The 22601-nt window shown below is 36.5% G+C and overlaps 2 protein-coding genes across 2 annotated transcripts in view; one reads left to right on the top strand and one right to left on the bottom strand.

The window, feature by feature from the left end:
• The window catches only part of LOC136882321 (zinc finger protein 570-like), a 235667-nt gene that overhangs the window by 46990 nt on the left and 166076 nt on the right, over nucleotides 1-22601 (top strand). Inside the window, exon 4 of the mRNA XM_068229551.1 lies at nucleotides 5625-5707. Within this exon, the coding sequence (XP_068085652.1) occupies nucleotides 5625-5707 (83 nt within the window). The remainder of the gene's footprint in view (nucleotides 1-5624; nucleotides 5708-22601) is intronic.
• Nucleotides 2043-22601, bottom strand: part of LOC136882431 (zinc finger protein) — a 358684-nt gene continuing 338125 nt past the window's right edge. The window contains exon 8 of the mRNA XM_068229552.1: nucleotides 2043-2183. Within this exon, the coding sequence (XP_068085653.1) occupies nucleotides 2156-2183 (28 nt within the window). The 3' untranslated portion in view covers nucleotides 2043-2155. The remainder of the gene's footprint in view (nucleotides 2184-22601) is intronic.

Here is a 22601-nt window from a genome sequence, read left to right as displayed (position 1 = left end):
TTGAGCCTTATATTATTATTATTATTCCCTGAATGACTTATTATATTACTATAATCACAAATATCTTCATGACTAACATGTACCCTAGCGGTCATCACGTTGTCACTTATATTAATAAACAGGGGCGGTTTCTCCATAAGGTTGCAGGTTTGCGCTACCCCCAATAAATTTTTGTTTATTTTAGGTAAAGTTTTATCATTTGGATTACTCAACTACTGTATTTTCATTCAACAAGACAAGCCTTTCAAGAGCTTGAAAGTGCAAGTATTGACTACAGGGTACTTTACAAGCCGGTACTCTTAGATGTTCCTGCAGGAGCCGAAAAGTTTGCAGCTGGAAGTCAACCTGAGGTAGGATGAAACTTTGGCTGCTCGAGGGGTGCGCGGGGCTGCTAGAAGTGTGCTTTTAGGCTGCTAGAGGGGTGCGCGGAGAGAGGAAAAGATAGGCGGGGCTTCTTATACATTGCTTAAATGGAGGTTTATCAACCTGGCTCCTCCTACCACGGCCGATTGGATCCCTCGCTGCACTAAGGAGCTACCTAGAGCGACGCACCAAATCGGCCGTGCTCCTACGTAACAGACTACTAGCAAAGTCGCTAGAGACCGTTGCTGCTCAATCTGAGATTCTGTTATAGAACAGGAGTGTCATCTAGCGTCACCGGATGGAAGTTAGTCTGCTGGATCACGGCTGGTTGGATCCCTCACTGCGTAAGGAGCTAGCTAGAGCTATTCATCTTGGCTAGAGCGACGCATCAAGTCAGCCGTGGCTGGATATATAACTAATATCTCTAAATTTGATAATAAACATCGCCAGTTCTTTCAGTATAGTAGTGAGCTTTGTTATGTGCATACAAGCTAAGTAGCTTATTGATTTAATTGTGTAAACGTTCGTGTCAGCATGTGTGTTTTTATTATTGTGCGTTTTAATCAGTTAGTGGTATTTTGCCAGATCATGAATTCGGTGCAGTCTTTAATGTCTAGGCCGTTTCCGCAATGGACTGCCGAGGAACAATCCGAGGTGAAACGAATGGGAAGGCCCATGCGACGTTTAATTTCGAAACCAGATACATTACAAAAGGATATTTTTTTCAATACCGGAATTAGGCTACCTCAAAGTGTTTCATTTCAGTATGGTAAAAGAGTTTTTAAATGAAAAAATGTTAATGCGTTACAGTAATATTCCTGAAAATAGAAATGTAAAATGTTTGTTTTATTTGTAATATTAAAAAAATATTGTTGATGTATCTAGATTTGAAAATTAGCCTGTAATCATATTATATCATTGGTAAAAATTGTGCACCACTGAACTTTTAAAGCACCAGCCGCCACTGTTCATAAAGAAAAATCATCACACAATCGTCACTCGTATTTATATCTCAACAACATCATTACATTATTTCTACACATTATTATTATTATTTCCATGATTATTATCCCGATGAACTGCCTACTGGCTAACAGCTATCACCTTCCCTTTCAAGGTCAGAATTATTCTCAAAAGTCATTCCTTATCAACGCTTTGGTTAAATCATCACTTTTAAGTTGACTGATAAATTTTTCATATTATTATCATGATTTTTAATGCAATCTTCCAGCGTCATTATTATTATTATTATTATTATTATTATTATTATTATTATTATTATTATTATTATTATTATTATTATTATAGCCTTTATTTCCCAGTAATCCATTTTGAGATCTTAATTACTCTCATACTCTCATGAAATTCACCAACAAATGGGGATTAATCAATGAATCAATACAGCAATAATTCAAGAAATCAATAAAACAAGAATCAATGAATCAATAAATCAATATCTACTCTACCAAAACCAAAATTGAGAAATTCTACTCCTCTAACTAAACTCAGCCTTTTCTTTACATAAGAATACAATCCAACTAGTAATCTACAGAAAGAAAGGATAATGTTACAAGAGTACTTATTATTTCGATGTAACTCCAGCGTTAGAAATACAGATGTGGCTGCAGTTTCTTCCTCTGGATTATGGCAGATTATAGATGAACAAGTTCATTGTGCTGGCTCACACATGTCGGCTTAACAATGTATGGTTCCAGTGCAGCCAGATAGTATGGAATCATTCCAGCGATGTCGTAGAGTTCCCCAGGATTTCCTTCTTGGCTGGTCCATGATGTTAATTGGCTCTCGTAGATTTTCTGAAACTAAAATTTTATATTAGAAGTGGATCCTCACTCGTATTCCGATAGTGTACCTTACAATATTTAATTAATGCAATGATGTACAAAGCGGGTCACCACTTTTTAAAGACCTAAATCTTGACCTTATTATAAATTTACAGCACTTCATTGAATCCTCATAATATTGAATACTACACACGAGCTGTTAACTCTTTCTGAAACGATGTTCATCAGCAAGGTTTACTCTCGAAGCTTCCAGTTTGATGATTACATTGCCTCATGGTGCCTACTAGAATATTCTAGAGGTTACTGCGATCAACATTTGGTGAAATGTCGTGCTGTGATGGTCCATGGTTTTTAATATTACACCCAGTTCAATCTAATGCGATGAGATGTCGTACTTTGCTGATCTGTCTGTACGGTAAATTAATATAAACATACTGGAATGCAATAATGCCGTGCAGTACTGTTTCGTAATTGACAAAGACCATCAGTACGACATAGCAGTAACTATCGTATTCAATCCATCTGTGCCAGGCTGAGTGGCTCAGGCGGTTAAGGTGTTGGTCTTCTGACCCCAACTTGGCAGGTTTGATCCTGGCTCAGTCTGGTGGTATTTGAAGGTGCTCAAATACGTCAGCCTCATTTCGGTAGATTTACTGGCAGGTAAAAGACCTCCGCGGGACTAAATTCTGGCACCTTGGCGTCTCCAAAAACCGTAAAAGAGTAGTTGGTGGGACATAAAGCAAATAACATTAAATTTAATTATCAGTCCATCCGTCGCTCAGTCTCACGCTAAAGATACTGTTTCTCTTCCTTCCAGAATGATTTTTGTCTGTAGAGCGGTTTCATTCCTTTTGATTGGTTGACAGCTATTCTGCAACGTGACTCATTCCATATTTGGTATAGATGTTTCTGGAACTCGTTCTCGATTCGTCTCTGGCGCTTGCTGTATGACGTAAGCCATATGACGTAATCTATGCCCTTGGCCGCTTGACCCAGTTTAGCTTGCTCGCACCGGAAGAGCCTGGTAACCAGCTGATGCTTGTTCGTGCGTATACCATGTCTCAAATTACTGAAACTGAACCAATCTCTATAAATTCTATAAAACACCATTTTTGGACCGGTACAGTACGGACTAATACTGACGGGCAGAGTGTGGTGAGGTAGGTTATATCTGGTGGGGAGAGGGGGGCGGGGTGGAGCAGGTTGCGGGAGGAGATGATAGGAGGAGGGGTTTTAAGGCGGGACCTGTGAACAGTGTATTAGGGGTTTGTAACGTCATAGGGTATTGTGTGTCACGCTAAATATTGGCTGTCTATTTGGAAGATCGACACATCTAAAGACTTTAATTAAAAATCAAAGAGAATGTTATTTTTTCTGAGATTTTGTTCACATTCGAATTGGAGTTAAAGAACTGATCGAAGTGAATGAAGCATTCTTCTGTGACGTCGAGAACAGGGCCTTTGTTTACAATCATAACAACCTCTGAATCCTGTTTAATGTTACTGAAGTAATGCTTGAAATCTCAAATGTGTTGTCTGACTGCCGGGTATCTATTACTTTTTATGGCATTTACATGCTCCATGTATATGATTTTGAAGCGTAACGATATTGAATAAGAAAGCCTCTTCTTTGTACTTACAGTACTCCAAATGGTTATGAGCAGCATCGTATCGTAATCATTTCTGCATTTCCGTTGAATCACGCTGAACCCACTTTGATGCAATTTTTCTCATGCCCAGGTGTTCCTTCTAATATGAAGCACAGTCGTATTCACTAACCTGGTGTCTCGGGCCAGCTCACATATCATGACCTTGACCAGTGTCCTTTAACACGGCAAGAGCATGCTCTTCTCCTTCGCTGACACTAGGATGACCGGGCTGACACGTCTGTCACTTATTGGCATCCCTCATTAAAGGCTTTTACCCACCATGCCACTGTCCTGTAAGTCTATGCAGTTTCACTGCAAGTTTCTTGAAGACCTTGAGGACGCTCTCGTGCTGTATGATCTCTGGCACAATTAATGTTGATCCAATTCCATTGTTCCTGTTTCAAAAACATCGTGACAACACTGACTTAGATTGCCGGCTAACCCGAGGCTGTGTTCATTAAGCCAATTTGCATGCATGTGATGTGAGAAGGTATGCCTGAGGTACGGTAGGTATACAACTAACGTGTACTGTCACTGACATTATTAGATTCCATTGCATGGCGTCTCATCAGCAGTGTTGTCACTCCTTTAAGTTCCAACTATCTTATCTTCCGTACTTCAGTTCGCCTTCATTTTCTAGAGCTAATTAAACATCATTTCTGTTTTCATCCATTTGTGGCCTACTTAATCTTCATATGACCAGTCCATTGAAAATATTTTATGGATATATCTGGAGAATCGCCTGTTTCAAGCATGTTTCTTCTCACGAAGTTAATATAGATTGTTGTTTAAAGCTTTGTTGTTGTGAACAAATGGGGTTGCCTTTCCGGTATTAAATTTTACACTGAAGTCAATATAATTCTACATGTGCTTCATGGCCTTAATCTAACATTGCATACAATGTAAAGTATAGACTACTTCAGTTGAATGATAATTTGTAAAAAATGTTAGGCTGTTCTGGTCATGTCTAGGAAACATAATAGGTAGCTTTAACTCTCTGAACAGAGTCTTTTTAAGACCAAACCAAAACCTGTGGCTCTACAGCTCTGATGTGCATTACCCTGTCATGCGACCCCTGCTCACCCTGATGGCCTGCAGTTTTAAAAGTCTGTGTGTGGTGAGCAAAAAAATTTTCTTGGCCTTTATTCTTGGCTTTTTAGACTAAGGACTCTACCTCTCTATCAATTAACAACTTCTTTGTTCTCATACAGCCTGACTGGACCAGCAACTAGCCATCAGAATCTGATAATAATCTCTAAGATGTCTAGCATTGTCCTTTAAAATCTGAATGTAAATGTTGTAAGTCTATATTAATAAAGCCTTCAAATTGTCTAGAGTCAATTAAAAGTCCAATAACTACTTGTTGTACAAACTTGAACATTGTAGGCAAGAGATCAACCTTTCTCTGGTTAAGATCCAATGTATGTCTATCTGACAATCAGAGTCATCTGTGGGAACACGAGAAACAAACAAGTGACCAATCATTTAAGAACACATAATAGGATGAACACGATGACAGGAAGTTGTAGGAAGAAAAAAATTCAAGTTTTTCTTCTTCTTTTGCTCCCTCTTCCAGTGCTGTCCTCTTTATCTTATTATGAGTTCCTTTTCTTGTTCGTGTTCTTCATATAATTTTGTCTTGACACTTGTTTGCTTGTTTCCTTTTTACATTGGGAGAATAAATTGATATTTTTATTGTGCAACTATGCAGTTTATTTTGTCAGCTGTGTCAAGTCTGTTTATAAACTTTTACTCTAGTTATCTGTTTACTCTACATTTTTTACGTTGTTTTGCATATTTGTTCCTTACAGCCTTCCAGTGATATTAAGAAGGAAATAAGTGTAGATGAACACGCAGTAGGTCAGTTGGTCGCTTGCTTCAAAGAAGAAGACAAGTAAGTACTGTTTAGCTTCATTATATTTTATACCCCTAACCCTCGACAGTATAGAATTTGCGATTTATATGTTGAGTAGCTCCCTCTGCAGACAAGAGGTGGAGTGAAGTCCTCGATATCTCAATATCTTGGATTCAAGGTGAGCACAGGTCCATCCAGATCATTCTCGAATTCTGTCCCCTGTATTTTACTCATGGTCCGAACTAGTTGGTTTGATCATGGCTTGTGAGAAAATTCCACAAAATTAGAGTAAGTCAGCCTGTAGTATGTAGTGATCAGCAGCGTGCCTAGTTAGTACCATCAACAAATTATTAAACAAATTAATTTAAAACACCACCTAATCGATACTTTATTTCTTGTCTTTTGGCACAATTATAAAAACATTATCATATGCAGAACATGTTTCGACCACTTAGTGGTCATCTTCAACTGTCTTTTAATAGTTTAGGTGAAACAATTTGATTAGTAAATACATTAAAATCTTTAATTACTTTCCCATGGGAACTTAAAATTTTCCTTAAAGCGTTTGAAATTTGGGGGGAAGGGGGAATAAGTGGGGGGATGTTTTTGTGATGCGGTATGTAAAAAGGTACTTAAAATACAATTCGCATCTAAGGTAATATTAAAGAACTTATTTTCTAATTGAACATATTTTTAAAATCTTAAAACGTCTGTGTGGGCAATTTTTGTAAAAACACAAGGTGGCTTGATCTTGCTTATGTTAAAATCGATATGTATAACAGTCTTCAAGTTTCTTATTGATTGCTTGTTGTGTTGATTATCCTCCTTTAAAGTTGCTTTTTATTTTTAGTGCACCGGGCGAGTTGGCCGTGCGCGTAGAGGCGCGCGGCTGTGAGCTTGCATCCGGGAGATCGTGGGTTCGAGCCCCACTGTCGGCAGCCCTGAAAATGGTTTTCTGTGGTTTCCCATTTTCACACCAGGCAAATGCTGGGGCTGTACCTTAATTAAGGCCACGGCCGCTTCCTTCCAACTCCTAGGCCTTTCCCATCCCTTCGTCGCCATAAGACCTATCTGTGTCGGTGCGACGTAAAGCAAGTAGCAAAAAAAAAAAAACATATTTTTAGTGCCAGGTTGTGTTGAACTGTTAATATACAACTGTCCTATGGTGACTTCTGTATTGACTTGCATCAAATAGCGTTCTTCATATTAGGGCAGCTTGCCTCACGATCTGCAACCAGCAGAAAGATTGCAAAATGTTAAAATGTGTCAGTAAATGAAATTGTTCTAATTTAGTTTGATATCAGGAAGAACATGGTTTTAAGGGGTATATTGTTTTAACTCGCCTTTCTGAAATGGTGTTTATACTCCGCCGCCTTGGGACAGTTTTCTTGTGCATGACCTAGTGTCATAGCGATGTGTCACAGTTTGTTCGTTTGTGCGATTCACTGTAGAGAGAGGAAGCGAGGTCATGTCGTCATCTAATACGTCTCATGAATGAGGAGGGAGTACTAGCTGTGCTTCCATGACATCATGTTTGGTTATTTCACTTGTTCGTCTTATTTTTCTTCTGTTTACGTATTGTATATATTTACTTATATGCTCATATAGGAGGTTATTTTGGTCATTCATTTAAATTCCATTCTTTGTTTTCTAATTTGTCGAGATTAATATGGATGTTTTCTAGGTTATTAATCCTACTAATGATTTGAAGATCTTGCTTAATGTTAGTGAATTTATAGCTTGCCTCTTTCATATGAGCCCCCATAGCAGAGAATCTCCTGTAATTCTCTGCATTATCATTGACCTGTTACGTAGTCAAACACTGCAACTACTATGGTAACGGCAGCCCAAAATACCAACTAGCAGTTACACTACTGCCTCAGTTCATTAATAACAAGTGGAAGCACAAACAGACACAATTCACTCCACACAAAATAACAAATAAACAAGAACTTACCTTAACTAGTGGAGAGGTGTCACGACAAACCGTGGATATTTAAAACAAACCACTGTACCGGACATCAGAACACATAATATGAGTGAAAGGAAGAACACCTTTACTTTAAGAAAAATAAGAAAATTTTAATTCATAAAATTAAATGGTAAATCTATAACATCATCCTCGTAACAGAAATAGACTTCAATAATTTAACGATCTTAAAAAAAAACCATCAGAAGGACCAAATATTAACTAGTTGCGAGTGCTCACTTAAAAGATACAAATAAAATAAACCAATACTACATTTCTGATAATATTACGACCGTAGGGTATAATAGACTAGCATTTACTTAGGTCACATAAAAGGAACAATTTTCAACCTTTTTAAAATTACTACAGTGTAATCCGGTGAGTTTCCCCAAGAGAGTCCAATGCAAAATACATACGTCAACGTAAAATGAAAACAAATCTGTCACAAGGACAGAATTACCAACCCCGAGAAAGGAGAAGGGTAAATTAAATAACATAAAAGGTTGAGTCAAAATAACCTAAATTCCATGGTAGTAAGGGGCATAATCACAAAGGCACAAATTAACCCCAAGAAAACACAGGAAACAACCACAAATCATCATCACCAGTACAATTGTATTGTCATGGCAAAGAAAACAAACTAGGAATGCCACAAACGACCAATCCACATAATACCAAACCCAGGTCATTACCAAAAGGCACGAGCCTCAAAACAAAATTAAAAAAAGAAAATTTAACCATGGGGAAAAGAAAAAGCTCAAATGTAACTTCGGACTTCTTGGTGAAAACACACATAGGCCTAAAACCTACACAGGCTTAATTCTTTGAAACCGTAGATAGGATACATTTAACTTCTTACCAAATTAATTATGATAATAATAAATATATTTTGATTTTACCAAGGTAGAAATAATTTTCTAAAGTTCAGTACATGTAGTATGAAACCAGCACAAGGGCGCCCATGCCTGGGAGCAAGGGAAAGGCAAAAATCTAATGTAGTCAGGCGTTTTTCTTCCAGTAAAATGATTTAAAAGTCGGTATTACATAGAAGTTGTAGTACCGCCCTCACCAACAGGCAGGGGATATCATGGGTGTTATTCTACTATGGAATGCAAGTCGCTGTTCACCTTCCAAAATTTTAAAAATACTACATATCCGCAGGTCTAGGCCCTCCTCTACAAACTGTCATATGGGCACCCTTGAACCAGCACAATATAACATATGAAACCCGAGAATGCTGATACGTAAGACAGACTAAAGAAAATGCCGAGAAATGCTGAAATAGAAACTTGAGAGAAATAGCTTGCACCCAAATCCATAATAATATGATTTCCTTAGTCAACAGTCCAGATGTTGAAGGTCACTTCCAAAGTAAATGGTAAGGAACTTACAATTTCCAGGAGACTGAGGGGAACGCATTAGCTCCCAAATACAATACTCACACTGTTTGTTATCAGAAAGATGCAAATATCCAAATTAAAGGGACGATTACAGAAGGTCAGAAGATGTAAAGGTGAAAAGACCCCCTTTTCAGTGGGAATTTAACCCACATCCATGGTTTGGGCTAAACTCCAGCCCCAGAGAAGACATCAAGCACGCCTTCGTTGCATCTTCGTCAAGCGACCCAACGTTAATGGCGGGCGACAATCGACTAAGACTCTGCCAGCAAGCAACATGAAGCACAGGCTGGCAGGAAAGTCAGCGAGCCTCGGAAGAAACTCGCCCCACACCTAGCTCAACACCAGACCAAAAGATAATGATGGAATTTAAATCAATTTGCTTTCCATACTCAGAATTTATTCTGACCTTTGAAAATTTGATCTTGGGATCCAGTTGCTGAAAATCCAGCAATGTTCCACAGTGGCTGGTGTGTTATATTCCATCATATGCAATCATCTGTATCTTGTTTATTCTTCTTCGCCTCTATCACCTTATTATAAACACTGCTCCATGTAGTTTGGAGATATTTAAGTGTCTAAATGCAAGTCTTTATTGCTCTCCAACATTTAACTTGGCCTCCTGTTGCTCTTTCACAATCTCTGTTCTTACATCTGACTGTAGTAGCTGATTTCTGCACAATCATGGGCAATGTATGGTAGAAATGCAAAACACCACTTACTCACTCATCACAATATTCCAAGAACTATCAAATCGATAAAACTGAAATATGGTCATGAGTAACAGGTAAGCAACCTACTTGAGAAATGCATCCTGGTATAGTTAAATTAAGAAAGTAAACAAAAGCAAAATTGGGGCTGATTCAGTGCGAGAGGTTGGCCTCAGCATCCTCAGTGTTCAGGCAGGTGGAAAGTATACAGGGTGAAGTGAAATTCGCACACTCGGGCATCGCAGTGTGACTCCTTACATGCCAGCAATAAAAAAATGTATCTCACGAAAGTTCGTCCTGCGAGTATATCAGGCAGAAAAAAGACGTTGAAGAGTGGCAATCTGGCAACACTGTAACCATATGTCCAGTAAGTACCTCTGTCAGCAAATATTATGCCTGCTGTACAGTTAATGCAGTGGATAGAGTTTTGGGTTGGCATGCAGGAGGTCGAGGGTTCGAACCTGGGTTGAGACGCATTCTTTTATTTGCTAATTTCTATCGGACATTACATACTGTAATGCAGTCACATGTATCCTACATCTACAACATTTTGTAACGTTGAACACAACAAATACTTTGCTAGGCCTACTGGTAATGTAAGGCCCTAACGAAATGTAATGGACTTGAACGAGGCAAGGATAATAGTTGGTACTAATCTATGAGACCATTGGAGGAGGGTACAAAGAAAACAGGTTTCGCATCTAGCATTATGAAGTGGTGCGAATAAATTCACTCCCACGACGTGGAAAGGGCGTCTTTCAAAGCTGACGAATGAAAATGATTGTTCATCCATTTCTAGGATCGTAGTATGTAAGTGCAAATGGTTTCTAGAGGACCCGCTGCAATCGCTGTTGACGATTATGATGCCAGATACCATACCGCCTGGACTGCATTTATGAAATAAAATACATACACTTCAACCCAGGATCGACCCCTCGACTTCCTGCATGCTAACCCAAAACTCTATCCACTGCATGAACTGTACAGCACGAATGTTGTGTGCTGAAAGAGGTAGTTACCTTATATGTGGTTACAGTGTTGCCAGATTGCCACTCTTCAACATCCTTTTTCTGCCGGATATACTCGAATAACGAACTTTTGTGAGAGACTTTTTTATTGCTGGCATGTGAGGAGTCGCGCTGCGACACCAGAGTGCGCGAATTTTGCTTCACCCTGTATTCTGGGAGAGGAATGTTGGCAACACTACCTCTTGTCTGGCTGTGTTGGATGAAAGTGAAGGATTCAAATGTTTAGTTAGTTCTGCAAGAATGATATTCTTGAATATTTAAATCTGCAGCTCATCGCTACAAAATAACCAGAAAATAGTTCAAGATGGTGGCAAGCAGCTCCGTAGTGGTACGAGTTCTCCGAGTTTGTGTCGTATTTTTAATGGTATAAAGTGTAATAACATCTGCAAAAGTAGTATCAAAGTACTCCTTGATGAACAGAGCATTGCATAGAGTTTTTTTTTCTTGCTAGTTGTTTTACATGTAATTAATCTCATAATAGAACCGTATTGAGGACAATATATTAAAATTATAAAATCTTTTTATTAACAACCACCTACTCAATACAATACATTACTCATTGAATTATAAAATAATCATGAGGTGTCTCAAATAATGGAACATGTTTTGTTCGACATAGCGAACATCATCAGCCGTTAATTTACAAAGATTAGGTCAGGGCCCTGAGCTGAAATGATAAAAAATGTTAAAAGAGTGACAATGCCGTAATAAAAAGTAAAATGATAACATTAGACTTGAAATTATAACAATATGTACAGATTAACAGCAAGTATTTGTAGTTCAATACATTGAACGATGGTAGTCTGTAAAGTTAAAACAATCATGAGGTTATCATTTAGACTTTCACGGCCCGTGTAACTATTCATGAGTTCTATTTTTGGGCTTATGCCGTGTAAATAATTATAAAACACACTCAACGTTTCAACGTTTCAACGTTTCAAAAGGAAAGGCAAGGTTCCTTTTGAAACGTTGAGTGTGTTTTATAATTATTTACACGGCATAAGCCCAAAAATAGAAGAAAGGCAAGGTTCCTTTTGAAACGTTGAGTGTGTTTTATAATTATTTACACGGCATAAGCCCAAAAATAGAACTCATGAATAATCATGAGGTTGTTAAAGTAAAAAAATAGATATAGTGGACCTTAAAATATATGTCAATGCGTGAAGCGTGGATTAATTATTGACGATGGAGTTCTTTAAATTGAGCAAAAACAAAAGTTGAAATAGAGTTTATTGAATAGTACGAGTCAAACTGAACCAGTTAAAAGGCGCATGGCGACGAAACTAAGGTTGATATGACGTGAACTCCAGTAGTTAGGAATTCTGTAGGAGAGCCAAACACAATGCCAGAAGGAAATACAAGTTGAACTAGTCCGTATTTACACGCTAGCAGTAAAATTAATCGTATACAACGCAGGACATCAATGGTGGACTCGTTAAAGAGTAAGTATAATCTTGAAAGTAGGGAGAGTTCCAGCAAACCAGAGACGGATGGAGCATATTATGGCACAATTGGAGTTAGAAATCTGGAATGAAAGAAAAGGGAGGAAAAATGAAGTTATGTTATGTTGACGTCAAGATTATTAAATCAAACCTTTTATAACACAGTAACCTTAGCAAATGCGAAATAGATAATTTCATCAGTCTGTTAGAATTTGTACTTAATAATAACTATTTCACCTTCAATAATAGAATATATCATCAAAAGGGCTTAGCAATGGGTGACCCGATCTCGGGCATTCTAGCTAATATCTTTATGGATGATTTGGAAAATAACAAAATAATCAATAATATTAATGGTCTTCAATTATGGTTAAGGTATGTTGATGACACTTTTGCCATTATTGATACACAGAAAAACGATAGTCACAGTGTGCTAACATCCCTTAATGAGCTTGACAATGATGTCACATTCGCTAAGGAAGACGAGATCAATGGTTCTCTAAACATTTTGGATTTAAACGTTTCAAGAGAGAATAATAAGTTCATTTTTCAAATATTTAGAAAGCCTTCTTGTGCCGTCATTACTATAAGAAACGATTCCTTACATCCGCAATCTCATAAACAGGCTGCATTTTTTAGTCTTGTCTATAGAGCATTAAAAATCCTGCTGACAACTGAAAATCGCAAAAAAGAACTAAACTATATTAAGGATTTGGCCAGAATTAACGGCTATAATCTCTTAATGATTAATAAAATCATTAACAAGATAAAATTAAAAACCGCAACGAAATTGATTCCGGACAAGCCTAAAAAAACGAAATATGCTCCCTTTACCTACACGAATCCAGGCCTATTTCAAGTTACTAACCCTCTAAAGAAATACGACATTAATATCGCTTATAGAACCCGATATATGAACCGTAATATATTCTTCAATTCAAATATAGTTAACATTAATCACAATAAATTCTCGAACTCTGGTATCTATAGGCTTAAATGCACCCATTGTAGATTCTCCTATATCGGACAGACTGGACGTAGCTTTTTGACCAGATACCTTGAACACTACAACGCTTCGAAACATAAAAAGTATTCCGCCATGAGCACCCATATGGAAGAGACTGGCCACAGTTTTACTACAATTGAAAAAGACCTTCAAATCTTGAAATACCTCAATAAAAGTAAACTTATGACAGAGTTTGAGAACATTTACATATTCCTAGACCAGCATTTTAACGGAAATCAAAATTTAAATGATATTCCAGAAATTAAAAGTCCAATAATCGAGAAAATTCCAGAACTACTCTCTCTTTTCAATATAAATAACAATAACTTTACGAGAATCTTTAACTATACAACTGTTAATAATACAACAACTACTACTCTACTGCCCTCTCATGCGACACTCCCTCCACGAATACCCGACCCGCCCAAGGAATCGGTCACCCCTCCTCCTCACATGACTCACTCTCCGCCTCTACGAATACATACATACAACACTAGAAGCAGCAATAAGGTTACTCGCCAGTTTGCTTCACGCAGCCAACGCTAGCGAACACCTCACACTAGTCCCAAGGGTAAGCCTCCTTTTTAAATTTTTTTTTCGTTACAACATAACTTCATTTTTCCTCTCTTTTCTTTCATTCCAGATTTCTAACTCCAATTGTGCCATAATATGCTCCATCCGTCTCTGGTTTGCTGGAACTCTCCCTACTTTCAAGATTATAGTTGCTCTCTAACAAGTCCACCATTGGTGTCCTGCGTTGTCTACGATTAATTTTACTGCTAGCGTGTAAATACGGACTAGTTCAACTTGTATTTCCTTCTGGCATTGTGTTTGGCTCTCCTACAGAATTCCTAACTACTGGAGTTCACGTCATATCAACCTTAGTTTCGTCGCCATGCGCCTTTTAACTGGTTCAGTTTGACTCGTACTATTCAATAAACTCTATTTCAACTTTTGTTTTTGCTCAATTTAAAGAACTCCATCATCAATAATTAATCCACGCTTCACGCATTGACATATATTTTAAGGTTCACTATATCTATTTTTTTACTTTAACAACCTCATGATTGTTTTAACTTTACAGACTACCATTGTTCAATGTATTCCACTACAAATACTTGCTGTTAATCTGTACATATTGTTATAATTTCAAGTCTAATGTTATCATTTTACTTTTTATTACGGCATTGTCACTCTTTTAACATTTTTTATCATTTCAGCTCAGGGCCCTGACCTAATCTTTGTAAATTAACGGCTGATGATGTTCGCTATGTCGAACGAAACATGTTCCATTATTTAAGACACCTCATGATTATTTTATAATTCAATGAGTAATGTATTGTAGTGAGTAGGTGGTTGTTAATAAAAAGATTTTATAATTTTAATATGCTAGTTGTTTTACGTCGCACCGACACAGATAGGTCTTACGGCGACGATGCATAGAGATTTAGAAATTAATAAGCGCTTATTAGTAGTATCTGAATGTGAGATTAATTCTTGAGCATGGTGTAGACGTGAAGGTCTACAGTCCACCGTAGGAATGGGTGTCAGACGTCTGGGGGTTTGGAGGGCCGCTGGAGGGAGCAAAGTTGGCAAATCGCTCATATCATTCCCCCTCCTTGTGATGTGTTCAATTGCTCTTAGTGGAGATGTGGAATTGAATCCTGGACCTAACTCAGAAGTCTCATTCAAATGCCTGTGTAATGTGCGTAATTCTAAACATCATGCGAATCAGCTATTTGTGATGTGTACATTTTTTTACTCACCAGTCCGGAGAACATGTGCAATGATTAATACATCTCTACTGTAGAAAATTAACTCAGGGGTGCAGACATGGTCATGTTGGAAATATAGTTCTCCTCAATCTCAGAATCATTTTTAGCATGACATCAAGTAGTGTAAATAGTGATGTTAGCAACTCAGAATATTGGACTGCACATTACAGGACAGTTACCTTGTTTTGATTTAGTGCTCATAGCCTGAAATATGTGAAGTGTAAACAGGCAGTTCTGGCCACTCCTGCTGCTTTAGACCCACCAATTGTGTGTGTTAGTGAATCCTAGCTAAATTTGTCAATCTATGCCATATACATGGTACCTCAGTCATACACATTATTTAGGAAATCTCAGGGGAAGGAACACTTATTGCCATGAAACCCGAATTCAACCGTGTGTGCTTTGAGCTGCTGGAAACAGAGGCAGAATTTGTTTGGGTGGAATTCATGTGCGCTGGATGCAAGTTACTTTTGGGTTCCATGTACCGAGCTCCGAACTCCAGTGGCGACATCAATGAGGAATTCTACTGTCTCTAAGCCGTACACAAAATATACAACATTTATTCAAAAGTATCTAGAAGGCTGGTGATTTTATCTTGAAAATGTTCTGGCTGCATGATCGCCCTCACCTCCTGCCTCTTCCCATCAGTCAGTTAGCAGCAACTTTCGTTGTAGAATTCTACAATGTGTTCCTTGAACAATTAATTACTGAACAAACCTGTATAATGAAAACTCTTGTCCTTACTAACCTTCCTTCCTCAGTACTGAAAACAGCAGTAATCCCCTGTTCCTCCAAATGCCTAGCAGTTACAGCTACCACAAAATACAAGAAACCACCAGTAAAGAAATGTAATAGAGTAGTCTATTACTACAAAAAAGCTGGCTGGGAACTGCTATTATAACTTCTAAATAGCCATCTACCCATCGTTACCAAAAAAATCTCTCCATAGATCACAAAAGAAATAGTCAAAATGATATCCAAAAGGAATATGCTGTACAGGAAATGGAAACAGGATACAAGCAATCTTATGTGAGACAAATATAAATGTGTGAGGTTCACACCAGGCAAATGCTGGGGATGTACCTTAATTAAGGCCACGGCTGCTTCCTTCCAACTCCTAGGCCTCTCATATCCCATCGTCACCGTAAGGCCTATCTGTGTCGGTGTGTCGTAAAGCAACCAGTAAAAAAAATGTGTGAGGAATACCACCAAGAACCTCATCCACAAAGCATACACAAACTACATAAACAAGATAAGTAACAACAGCAAAGGCATGTGTTAATACGGCAAATCAGCACAAAGTGCATTCTACTCTAATGACAATAGTTGCCTTTGTCCATGCCATTGCCTCAACGTTCAGTGAGAAATTTGAAGGGGGCAATAATGAGCCATGGAAAAGTACAAATATGTACCCAAACACAGCTAAGCCATTACCACTCTGCCTCTCCATCCTTTACTTCACAGAGATCGAGGTAATTAACAGCCTTCAAAATACTGCTTCTGACCTTGACAACATACTTCCAACTATCTTTTGTGCAATGTGCAGAAGCATTAGCTCCCTTGCTGCGGAACTTGGAACAAAATTTCGGCTACACATTGTACTAATGAGACTAGGGACATGGAGTAAGGCTCAATACGTGTGCTTTACTCATAGAGGGGAAAGATTGGAGGGTGATCTTTGGGACTTGGTGCTGGACTTGGAATAGGATGGTGGCTACACATTTCGTTAATGGGACTAGGGAGATGGTGTAACGTTTAATACTGATAGGGGCATAATGGAAGGCAACCTGAAGGAATCTAAGTTGATCTTGTAGTTCTGTACAAGATAGTGAGTATACATTGTTTATATGGGACTAGGGATGTGATGTAAGGCCTAACACATTTGAATTGCTTATATGGATGTAATGCAGGTCAATCTTAGAGCTGAGCGACCACAGAGTCACTCAGTTGTTGGATTTTAGCTTGTTAGCTTACAGATTTGAACTTTAGAGACATCTAGTTGCATACCATAATGTTTACATCACTTAGAGGTTAAAGCTTTTGGTTCAGAATTTTAAAAATGTGTTAAATGATAGTTGTCAAGTGTGTGTAGAGTAACTTAGGAGGTGAGCGCTCCACTGTCATCAGCCTAAAGGGCTGATCTAAGGATCACTGGACAGAGCAGATGTTGAAACATTGCAGACTAACTTAGGCTGAGTAGCTTAGGTAGCAGAGCACTTTTTCTTGAAACACTGCATGGCCTAAGAATGATACTCAGAAGTGAACTTAAAAACTTAGTAGCATTTATTTATTTATTTATTTATTTATTTATTTATTTATTTATTTATTTATTCATTTATTCATTTATTTATTTATTTATTTATTTATTTATTTATTTATTTATTTATTTATTTATTTATTTATTAAATGTGCCACCAATGGAGACACACACATTATAGGTAGCTTTTACAAATTATTTGACACAAATCACACAGAAATACCAAAAAGAAGAAAATATGAGATGATGAAATGGATGAAACAGTATCTCATATACAGAAGTCTGTTACTACATTTAGAAAATAAATTGTAACCAAATCATGTAAATATTATACATATAAACAAATCACTTTGATGAGTACAATTCCTTTAATATATTTACATATGTGTCATATTCATACATAAATTTAAGATCTATATGATATTTATTAATTAAGTTATTGTATGTTTCACACACATATTGATAAATGGAGAGTTATAAAAAAATACAGTTTTGGAGACTCGAGTTATGAACAATTGCTGAAATCTTAAATTTCCTTTTCTAACATTAAAGCATAACTCGTGAATCAAACTATTATCATCAGTTAATGCATTAACAATCTTATAGAGGTAAATTTGTTGAGCTATTATAAGCCTAGTGGCTAGCGATACATATTTAAATTCATTCAACAAAAATTCATATGAAACATAATTTCTAAAAGGGAATATCTTATATTTTTATAATAATGATATCTTAAAAAGCATTTCTGCACTCTTTCAACTTGATTTTGATAAATTATACATGAATATTCAATTTTTAATCGGACAATACTCTTGAACAATAAGGTGAGTGCATACGTGTTAGTGAAATCTCTTTAATTTCCAATTAAAAAACCCAATTTCTTATAGGAATCATTAACCATGGTATTAATATGCTCCCTGAAATATAAATTTCTTGTAACAGTTACCCCTAAGTCATTAACAGAGTGAACAACTTTGAATTCTTCATTATTAATTTTATATTTATAATTCAATGTACTCTTCTTATTTGAAATCTGAAGGAAACAGCATTTATTTATATTAAGTTGCAAACAGTTTTCAGTACTCCATATGTGTAAGTAATCCAAATCACATTGTAATTTCAACATATCATCAACATTTTTATCTCTTTATAAAGTTTGACATCATCAGCATATAATAAACATTGAGAAAATCTTAATTCTAGTGGGCAAATTGTTAATATATAAAATAAAGGATAAAGGGCCAAGGTTAGACTCTTGTGTACAGCAGAAGTAACATTGTATGCGTAAGACTCATGTTAATGATAGCAAACATATTGTTTCCATGCACTAAGATAAGATGTAAGCAGTTTAACCAAGGATGGGTCAGACCAGAACACAACAATTTTCTCATTAAAATGCCATGATCTAATTTACAAAGGAAAAAGTTAAATGTATCCTCCTAATTCAATACAAAACATAATTCCATCATTAGATGGAGCAATATCATTAAAACATGTTTCACCTCATTTGAGCCATCTTCAGTGAGAAAGGGGTTAAAGTAATCTACGTAATACAAGCTAGAAATGTGCTAAAACATAATGAAGGAACAAATGAAATGCAACGGAGACATGACGGAAGTAAAAACAATAACAATATACCATAATAATATTTACATTTAGAATGAGCAATAAATAATTCGCTGAGACAAATTCAGTGAAAAAACATAATTGAGTCCATGAAGTGTGCTTAGCCTAAGAAGAAAAGAAAAGAAAACAAATGATACAGACAGAAACAAACAATAAGTGCTTCTGGTAAGGTTGCGGACCTCTTAATCTAAAAGTTTTTGTTTGATGACAATCCAATAAACAGGATGAAAACACTGTGTTGAAGATTCAGGCTGACAGTGTGTTGTTTTGTAGAAATGCCAACATCATGAATGGCTAGGAGGGGAGCAAAAAGTCTTCAGAAACAAAGTTTGAGAAGAGACAATGTTCCAGATGAAATGCATGTGATAAGTGATTGAAAAACGCCATTGAATTTAAAATTTTTAGAATAGCATTCTCAATTTCTTCTCAGTTTATCAGTCGCGTTCTTGAAGATTTTTCTAATATTGGCTAGGTAATGTAATGATCTAATTTGTCAAAAGCTTTAGAAAAATCTGTGTATATTATGTTGATCTCTCTGACTATTCATAATGGCGTACAAATATTGTATAAATTTTAATATATTAGTCATAGTTGATCTACCTGGCATAAAACTGTGCTGATTAAAAATATATAGCGACCCTCACATGATTAAATATTCGTGTGTGCATTATTTGCACAAATACTTTAGCCGGTGTACTTAAAATACAAACAGGGCAATAGTTTTCAATATTTTTACTGTCCCCACATTTAAAAACTGGACACACTTGCTATCTTCCATACTTTTAGAAAGGTTTGCATTTTTACCACAATGTTATATGAGGCTTGTAAGAGGAAATCCAACACATTCGAACATGCTTTCAGTAGGTACGGCGGTATTCCATCAACACCACATGACCTTTTGGATTTTAATTTTTTAATAGCTAATGTATATTCCTTTTTATCTACAAATTCTAAAGATAACGGATAATTAAGATATAAATCAGGTGTGAAGAATGTCATAGGTTGGTGGAGGTTTCGAATATACCGATCCAAAAAAGGTTGCAAAGCCATCAGCTATACTTTTGTTATTATTAGTAAGATATTGTTAAATTTCATGCCCTGTTGGAGGCTTTCCTTGGTATTTCTTTTGCATTTCATATAGCTCCAGAACTAATTAACATCACTTTTGATATTCCCTTCAAGTCTACAAATATAATTCTTATACACTTTATTGGTCATATATTTTGTTACTCTCCTTATCTGGCTAAATATTTCCCTCCTATACTCTGAATATTTCCCTTGCTTTCTATGGAGGATTTCCTTCAGTTTCAGATTATTTATTATGTTTTTAGAAAACCATGGAGGATATTTTTCTTGGTGTGAAACTTCTTCATTGGTACCGTTTCACAAAACACACAGTGCATATGAGCATAGAAGTACTCAACAGCCTGATCAGTGTTTGTAAATTCTACAATCATACACCAATCCATTTGCTCAAACATTTTATATATTTGAAAGAAATTAGCCCCTTTAAAGTCAAATAACTGGTTAGATTGTTTAAGTTTTTCTGAAACATGGCTACACTCTCTGTTTAATAGTAATGTGACTAGAATCGCAGGATCATAACTATCCTCCTTAACTAAGGGGCACTCATCTCTATATACTGTTAATGTGTTAACATTTACAATAATAAGATCAAGTGTACTTCCATTTGCGTTAATAATATTATTGACCAAGTGCAACTGATAGAATGACATAAACTCAGCTAAGGATTTATGTGCAGGTCCAAAATTTACAAGATTACTTTGCTCGCCAGTAATTAATGGCAAATTAAAGTCACCAGCCATAATAAGATCTAAATTTAAAAGGTCCTTATGGACTTCAAACCATCTATAAAAGTACAAATATGTTTCAAATTTGGTTACAGGTGGAAAATACACTTACTTTATTACATAACTGTGACCATAAAATATAATTTTTATACAAACTGCTTCAGTATCACCAAAATCTAGCATTATTTGTCTTAATACTATAGAAACTTTAACAGCTATTAATGCCCCTCCTCCTTTCTCTTTACCTCTACAATCCTTTCTATACACATTAAAATCCCTACTAAACAGTTCGCTGTTAGCAACATGAGATTGTAACCATGTTTCTGTAATCAACAGAACATCATATTCTGATTCACTATTCTTAACATAAAACTCTGAAATTTTACTGTTTAACCCTCTTACATTCTGGTAGTAAATATTAATTACATTAAAAATCATTTTTTGGAAAATACAACAGCTACACAGTCTCCTTTAACCCATTCACATCATCAAGGGTTTTAAGATTAACCTTCTTGGAGCCACGAGCTGATCTGGTTGGCCGCTCCCCATCAGCTGGAAGAGGCCAGAGCTCCGCCTCCACTCTACTACTGTAAAGTGCCAGGCCGTTTACAGTGGAAATACGTGTATTTTAAAATTCGCGTATATCTACCGGTGTATAGCAAATACCGGCATGAAATTTTCTACATATCGACTAAGTAGAATAACAAACTGGTTTGGAGTGATATAAAGAGTCAAAGACGTTTTATTGTTGATTTATAGTTGTCGATAATGTTTGTTTTTAGGAAGAGAAAAATATTTTTGCACTTTCTCTCTTAATATCCACTTTGAAAAAATAATTTACGATACAAAAGAATATACATAATTATGTATACTGTCTTTCTAAATACAATTCTATAGAATAACTAATTTGAACGAGAAAAATAAAAACGTAAAAAATAAAAATTCAAACATATGTCACTAATAAAAACAAGACAATTTTACTCACCTATAAAATTCGGGTGTATGCATCGATGTTTGGCAAATACTGACAAAAAATTTTCTACATACGGACAACACAGTATTAAAATAATTCTGAATTATTAAATAAGTAAAAAATAGTACTTGATATTATAGTTTTTTATTTTCAGAAAAAATAGTTTCTCGTTTTCGGTTGTAGTATATATTAGAAAAATAAGTTTAAAATACAACAGAATTTACGAAATTAAGAAATGTATGGCACTAAAGCCGTGATTTGCTTTGACCTACTAAGCGACCGCTGCTCAGTTCGATACCTGCAGTTTACGAGGTGAATCATGGTCAGTGAGGCGGATCCTCTCAGTAATTATTCTTGGTTTTCCAGACCGGGGTTGCCCTCTCACCCTCAGATATTTCCTCAATTGCAATCACTTAGGGTCACTTAGATTGAGTGAACCTCGAACCAACCCTCAGGACCAGGCAAAAATTCTTGACCTGGGCTGGAATCGAACCCAGGCACGCTACACTTGGCCCGCGGAGACCGGCATTTAGGTAATGATAGAGGACTGTATGTGACTATGAGGTTTAGCAGAGAGTAAGTGAAAAGTAAATTGAAGTGTGATATGGGCGGAGAATCAGACGGTAGGTCATGTTTAGATCCAAGAACTTCCTTGAAGGAGACAGGAGGTTGAGGAATGTTGTCGGGTTCATTGGGACAAATTTCCACAAAATGTTCTCCAGAGACATCATCATCATATTCGATATCACTAGTTTCATCTACCACCATATTCAGAGTAGCTTTAGTGGTGTTAGACACAATTAAACGTCTCTTCTTTAGCTGCGGTGATTCCGCGGATGTGTCTGGTATAATTTCGTCGCTACTCTCTGAACTAAATTCCCTATCGCTATCTGATAAATCATCTGCATTAACTTCGCACTGTTCTAAATACTGCATTAA

Source organism: Anabrus simplex, chromosome 10 (assembly GCF_040414725.1).
Source record: "Anabrus simplex isolate iqAnaSimp1 chromosome 10, ASM4041472v1, whole genome shotgun sequence".
Classification (NCBI taxonomy): Eukaryota; Metazoa; Arthropoda; class Insecta; order Orthoptera; family Tettigoniidae; genus Anabrus; species Anabrus simplex.
Note: the sequence above shows the minus strand (reverse complement) of the source record. Positions and strands in the feature narration are given on the sequence as shown.